General features: G+C 40.0%; 1 protein-coding gene across 1 annotated transcript; it reads right to left on the reverse strand.

Moving 5' to 3' along the window:
- Positions 1-512: 512 nt before the first annotated feature.
- On the reverse strand, positions 513-1,442 carry LOC128491650 (olfactory receptor 11L1-like). Its single transcript, XM_053463967.1, has one exon. It carries the CDS (start codon positions 1,440-1,442, stop codon positions 513-515), a length of 930 nt encoding a protein of 309 aa, XP_053319942.1.
- Between the last annotated feature and the right edge of the window lie 6,309 nt (positions 1,443-7,751).

The following is a 7,751-nucleotide window of genomic DNA, read 5'->3' on the forward strand; positions in this document are numbered from 1 at the left end:
AAGGACCACTGAAATCTTCATCCGATCCCCCCTCCTTACCAGAAAAGTGGAACCTTTTCAGGGGACCCGACTCCACCGTGGCATTTTTGGTGTCTTGCGCAATCCGTAACCATGTGCCCATAATCTGTGTTGCAGTACATATTGTGAAAGAATTCCTGGACAAAGTACATCAGATAAATGAATCACTCTTACGTGTTAAGTAATTTCTTACTATTACCAATGTAAGCTTAGAGTTATTACCAGTATACTGTATATTGGTTGCAAATTATATTATCAAGTGTAACAATTTTGTTTAGTGAACACAATTAACTAAGAATGTGGGGGAACAATATGGTGTATCTAGAATTTACCTGACATGCTCTGGTCTCAGTTTCCCATAATATCTCATCTAAACTAGAAATGAGCTTTGAATGCTCGGGTCAAAGAAGAAAACCCGATTTTGCCATGTTTATCTCTTCTTCTGTTTCTTTGAAAGAGGAAAGCAAAGGGCAGATCATTTATGAAGATGAAAGTTAAATTCTTCTTGGGCTCTTTGACAGAAACTTTTTCAAACTTATTTTGATATCCTCATTCCTAAGACTGTATATAATCGGGTTAGAAAATGGGCATAGCATTGAAAATAGAAGAGATAATACTTTATTAACGTTAAAAGAATGCCTTTTGGAGGGGGCAATGTAAACTACTACTATAGTGCCATAGTAGGCACACACTACAGTCAGGTGAGAGCTGCAGGTGGAGAAGGCTTTCTGTCTCCCGATGCTGGAGGAGATTCCAAGGATGGTGATAAAAATGGAGACATAACTAAAAATAATAAAGAAGAAAGGGACACCTACACCTGGTATGCCTATAATAAAAGCTACAAGTTCAACAAGAGTATGCTTTGTACAAGACAACTCTATAAGGGGAGCAAGATCACAGAAATAATGGTCAATGACACGACCACAGAACTCTAAAACAGAAAGCAATGAGGCAACAGAAAATGAAGACACACATGACAAAAGCCAAGAAATGAGAATGAGTTGGAGGTAAAGCCTAAAACCCATGATGGACGTGTAATGCAGGGGGTGACAAATGGCCAAATACCGGTCGTAGGACATTGCTGAGAGAAGGAAACACTCGGCGCCTTCTGAAATAGAAAAAAAGTAAAACTGAGTGATGCAGCCAGTCAAAGATATTCTGCTTCCTCCAATAATGATAACATGGAGCATGTTGGGGACTATGATGGTGGATATAATGATATCGCATACTGATAACTGAGTGAGGAAGAAATACATGGGAGATTTCAGCCTCTGAAACTGTGCAACCAATATAATAATCAGCAGGTTCCCAACTAACGTCAAGATGTAGATCACAAGGAACAGAACAAATAGAACAGAGTTTAAAATCTGTGGATTCTGAAAACCCAACAGCAGAATCTCCACCACTTCTGTCTCGTTGAACATATTCTGCAACTTTTATATTTCAACTGAATTTTACTAAACTCGCATTTTTCCAGCCCACCCCTGTAGGATGAAGTTATGCTTGAATATTGTTGTAGAGGAAAGCAGGTAATTTGGTTGTTTTTACACCAAGATGATGTTAACGTAGTGATTGTTACCAAGTTGTTAAGAAAATAGTAATAGTAAAACCAAGTTATTTTCTGGTTATCCAGTCCTCTTCAGTGCTCCAAATACTGGAAAAAGCAGTCAAAATTATATTTCAAGATCTTGAGTTCAAAGATAGAGTTTTCCAGTCTGTATCCAAAACCTGCTAAAACAATAGAAACAACAAGAAGAGATGAAAAAGTCACCTCATTTTAGGCTCAATCGTTTGTTTATTATCAACATGTAGACTTGTGCATTTCTGTTTTCACCCAGCCTGAATTACAAAATGTTATATAGATCATTATACTGATTGCAAAATTATATAAAAAACCATAATAATGTTCCATTGGCCAAAATTGGCAATTTAGTTGAGAAGTCAAGACAACCGTTTTGGTCAACATTCTGGACTCACATATCTGCAGTTCTAACTAAAACATTCAAGAGAAATATATGGAATATAATAATATAATAGAAAAGTAGAGAAAATAATCTAAAATATTTGTTAGTAATAACATCCATAAAATTAATTCTCTATTAATCTATCAATTTTTATATATATATATATAATTATTTTTTTAAAGTTATACTACGACATAAGGATGGATCTCATTTAAAATTACAAACAAAATAAATGTTATTTGCATTAATTTCCTTTTTTTACCATCAGATTAAAAATATGGAAGCTTGATGAATGTATCTCTCAGCTGCATCCTGTTCCACCACCTGGTAGGAAGTTTAAATAAAGGTCTTCTCCAATATTTTGATAAGAATCAACCAAATTTGGAAATCTTATTTTCTGGTAAGTCCCGGCTTAGTCTCTGTAGCCAGAAGTTCAGTGAAGTAACAGACAATAACTCTTTCAGAGGTCTTTATACTGTGCAAAGAACAAGACGTTGTCTCTGTACAAGAACACTGGGGATTTGCAGAGAAGGAGCCTAGTTACAGCAATAATGACAAATCCCAACACATTTTATTAATTTGTAACCTGAAGTAACCTAAAGATTTGTTTTTGGATTACAGCATACTGTATATTCCTTGGCATCTAATAGTGCCCAAAAAAGTTTTCATAATTTGCTGCTTAACCCCTTCCAGACCGGGACGTACCTGGTACTTCCTTTTCACATGTCACCACCAGACAGGGACGTACCATACGTCATCCCCAAAAAACGCCCCCACATCGCCACAATCATGGTGATCGCGGGGGCACTGCTGCTGCTGTCTGCCCAGGTGACTGGGAAGACCAGCACACCCGATCCGAGCCCGCCCCCAATCCTGTGATCATTCCCACGGAGTGATTCTGTAGGCTGAAAATGCGATTGCAGGAAAACCAGCAATCACGTTTTCAGCTGCCACAGGCAGCTTCAGGAAAGGGGGTTGAGTATTGATTGGGTTAATTCCCATTTTGTATGGGGCTCTGCTGCAGGTGGTCTGCCTGGGCTAGCTGCACTCACAAGCGATGATGGTAAAGGAGGCTCTTCAGAAAACCTTATAATAGCAGATCTTTATTTCTTCTATAGACTCTATAAGTAAACCAAAGAACACAAATGGTGCGGTATCTTCATCTATAGCACAAGAAGAAAAAACAGAATGCACTTATAGTGTTGTCGGCATAACCTCACTGCTATCCATGAGCGTTTTTTAGAACCAGTGGGGAAAACCACCCCTAATCACAATCCCCAAAAAGTGCGGTAGTGATATCTCTCAACGCGTTTTGCCTAATAGGCTTCTTCAGGAGAATAAGCTTTATCAACTCAATGGAGAAAGTCCGCAAATAAAACATACGTATAAAACCTGTAACGTTCGGTCAATCCATCCTATATGTGGGTGGTCATGACGTGTCTCTCGGTCGTCCAATCATGGTGGATTCTTTTCAACGTGATGCCTGGGACTCCCCGGCTCTCCTGGTGAGATGGAGTATACAAAACGGGGGGAATCTTGCCTCCTCCAATGTGACGAAGGAACAGGGCGGCATCTCGGAGAAGGGAATACACAATCCGACCTCGCACCACTTCGAACGTTGAAGGATCAAACCTATCTGATCGGCCGTGAAAACACAGCGTCAAGCATCGCTTAAGGGTGCAGAAAAAAATGCAACGTTCATTCTGTCCATAGACTGGGCAACGGAACAGGCTCACGGGCCCGGAGTTCATAGGCATGGCAATACAAAAAAGAATAAATAGAAAAAATAACGAATACATAATGAGTAAATAAAAATGTAACCCCTCAAGGGATTTTAGTGCTTGCTGCAGTGTTACTGACTCACCTGCAGTTCTTATGGAGTGACCAGCAGATGGCGAACTGCAAAGCACATGGATGAGATGAAAAAGGCGCCATTGCCAGAGGTGAAGAACTTTTTGCTGAGAGAGAAAGAGAGTGAGAGAGGCCTAGGAACAGAGGCCTGCTTGAAATCCATGCTCAGAGGAGCGCTGCAGCATCCTGGCAGAATCTTCCAGCAGATAGTCAGAGATACAGAGCTGTTTGCAGCAGAGTTGGCAATGAAGAGGTTAAAAGCTGAACTGCCCTGATTGCAGGTGGTGGAGTGGTAAGCCTAAAACCTCTTCCCCCTGTCTCCACAACAGGGCACCCTGAACTTAGCCACACACCAATAAAACATTTTGATCTCCAGTCCCACTGACATACTGAAGTTTCCAATACAATTCAACCCATACTGTGCAGTAAGTTACTCATGGGCCCCAACTGTGTTATTTGCACCAACTAAAGGTACCCAGCGGCCACTAGGGCGAAGATTAGGGTGGGCCGTAGTGATTGTTGTGGGTGGGTGAACCTCATATTGTATATTGCACATTCAGTATATTTCATTGTACTGTATTTCATGTTTTTCTGTTGCATTTATGCGTGGCTTTTTCCTGTACAATACAAAGTTAATTTTAAGTTAGCCCTGTGTCAGTTTTATTAATCACTCGGCTATGTTCCCAACAGGAGCTCACATCCATACCCTGGATGCTCCGTTGGGTGGAGGCACTGCCACAGTTATGTACCCCAAATACCAGGTAGCAGAGGCTCAGGATTGGCCTGCAGAGCACAAAGAGCTAACTGGGGTAAAGGACCACAGCGATATTGGTGGGCCTACCCAAAAACCCGTTACAAAAATATATAATAAATAGGTAAAAATACAAGGGACATCGGTAGTAGAAAGTTGCAAGAAGTTGCGGGTCAGCCGAGTGATCGTGCGTTCTCTGCCAAGGTGGCCAGCCAGGGGTTTGAACGTCACCCAAATCGTGGGATTCAACCCCCAGTACTCAGGCTGTCTGGGCTGTGCTGAGCGATTAAGAGCTCCACCAAGGTTACAGGTTACTGGAGCTGCAGCCACATTCAGTCTCTGGGCCGGTTATAAAATAAAACACCTTATAAAATCTAAACTTCACACGAAAATATTAGCCTGTTAGCCTGGCCCTGTGACAAACCCGTTGTAGACCAGTGCAGTCTGCCTTGACCTTCTGGACTGATTATGTTTATGTGAGGCACGTAGAGAAAAAAAATAGACCCAAAATGAAAAACGTCAATAAAATAGGGGACCTAAATGAAAACTGTTGTGTATCTCACTTCAAAAGTGTGTGTGGGAATATTATGGATTGCTTGTCTCTTGGTCGGACTGCACTACCTGCCTTATGCTCCCATCCCAGTCCTGACACCTTTTCACTGGCATTTTCAGAGACAGTACATACGTTTACCTGCTAAGCAAATTGAAAATGAATGACTGTAAAACTTTGTTTTTCTCCTCCATCCAATAAATTCTTGCCTTCTATATGAAAAGCAGCTTTCCATAAATGTTCCAAACAGCCATAAATATCTTAGCAAACACAGAGCAAAACCCATATTATGATACCACAAAGTGGTTTCTTAAATCAATGTTGTTTCATTATTTTATTAAAATTTTCAATGTTCTTAAATGAAAAATACCAATCACAACAGTTATGGTGGGTAAAGGTTATGGAAAACCCTCCCACTGAAAATTAAGGGAGCAGTAGAAGCATTATTAAGCACTCATCTCCATTGTTTAATAATGCTTCTACTACCCCCTTAATTTTAAGTGAAAGGGTTTTCCATCACCTTACCTGAATTTAGACAAAGGCTGTCCTGTACAGCGGGCAATTACTTTCAAGGGATCCATGTATAAGGTGGATATAGAGGCAAAAGGTTATTATTGTTGACCTTATTTGCATGTGCCTACCCAGAATCCCTTGTGGTTGTGGCAGCACCATGAGATTTCCTGAAAAACCAAGCCTTCTGGCTTGTCTGGTGTCTGTAGATGAGTGTTTAATAATAATGTGTCTACTATCCCCTTAAATGAAAAATAAATTGAGCAGTAACAGTCTTCTCTGAAGGAATAAAGTTCTACAGTCCATATGGCCGGCATACATTTGGGCAAGGACATGATGGTTCTCATTGAACTCACATAAAGGTATCCCATATTAGTGAATCTGTGAGTTATTTTCTGAGTAGGAAAGACATGGATGGTATGGATACTTTACTCATGGAATTCAATATTCAGTTAATCTAAAAGACTTGAAATAAAATGTGCCACCAAAGCCATAGCCATCTACTTAAAACATATACGGCTGGGCCGGCCTGTCGACTCAACACAGTATCTTTAATGATCTGTACTCAATGGATCCAAAGAAGCAAAACCAAAGGAATTATATCTTTTTATCCGTGCTTCTGATATCACTCATACTCTTTGATGGAGAAGATGAAATTCAGTCACTCACAAATCACAAAATTGAAAGATGCATGACACTTGTCGTTCAATCTGCTTCCTCATTTTACCTGCAGTTATAAGAACTCTCTTCTCCTTTGTCCAGAGCATTTATAAGTCATTTACACCACAACAGGACATGCTGGCTTCTTTATGAGAAATGGAGAGTGGTCAAGATGGGGAGTAGATAATCAAGACAAAAGTAACAATGTCAGAACATTTTGTAGCATATTTATATTTTATTTGTTGAAGCCCCAAGGTCAGTGGCTCGGCTGTAAAAGAAACAAACCACGATGGACACCAGGTCCCTTTCCTTGTTTCTTGAGGGGCTGCACTCTACGAAGGCATTTGTGACCCCTTCCTTCCACCCCTGGCCAGAAGGCGTGTAGGATGGTCGAATCTTCTTGGTCCTTCCATCCAAAGGAAGGACCACTGAAATCTTCATCCTATCCCCCCTCCTTACCAGAAAAGTGGAACCTTTTCAAGGGGCCTGACTCCACCATGGCATTTTTGGTGTCTTGCTCAATCCGTTACCCTGTGCCCATAGTCTGTGTTGCTATACATATTGTGAAAGAGTTCTTGGGCAAAGTACATCAGATGAATCACTGAATCACTCTTATGTGTTAAGTAATTTAATGAGTTATTACCAGTATACTGTATATTGGTTTCAAAAATATATTATCAAGTGTAACAATTTTGTTTAGTGAACACAATCAACTAACAATGTGGGGGGGGAAATATGGTACTTGACAATTTTGTGTAGCTAGAATTTACCTGACAAGATCTGGTCTCAATTCCCCATAATATCTCATCTAAACTAGAAATGAGCTTTGAATGCCAGTAACCACACGGGTCAAAGAAGAAAACCCAATTTTGCCGTGTTTATCTCTTCTTCTGTATCTTTGAAAGAGAAAAGCAGAGGACAGATAATTTATGAAGATATATTTTAGATTTTTGGGCTCTTTGACATAAACTTTTTCAAACTTATTTTGATATCCTCATTCCTAAGACTGTATATAATTGGGTTAGAAAATGGGCATAGCATTGAAAATAGAAGAGAGAATAATTTATTAATAAGAGAATGCCTTTTGGTGGGGGCAATGTAAACTATTACTAGAGTCCCATAGTAGGCACACACTACAATCAAGTGGGAGCTGCAAGTGGCGAAGGCTTTCTGTCTCCCAATACTGGAGGAGATTCCAAGGATGGTGATAAAAATGGAGACATAAGTAAAAATAACAAAGAAGAATGGGACACCAATGCAGGGGATAGCCAACACAAAATCTAAAAGTTCAACAAGAGTATGCTTTGAACACGACAACTCTATAAGGGGAGCAAGATCACAGAAATAATGGTCAATGACACGACCGCAGAACTTTACAACAGAAAGGAATGGGACAACAGAAGATGAAGATACACATGACAAAAGCCAAGAAATGAGAATGAGTTGG

Source organism: Spea bombifrons, chromosome 4, assembly GCF_027358695.1.
Source record: "Spea bombifrons isolate aSpeBom1 chromosome 4, aSpeBom1.2.pri, whole genome shotgun sequence".
NCBI classification, from domain to species: domain Eukaryota; kingdom Metazoa; phylum Chordata; class Amphibia; order Anura; family Pelobatidae; genus Spea; species Spea bombifrons.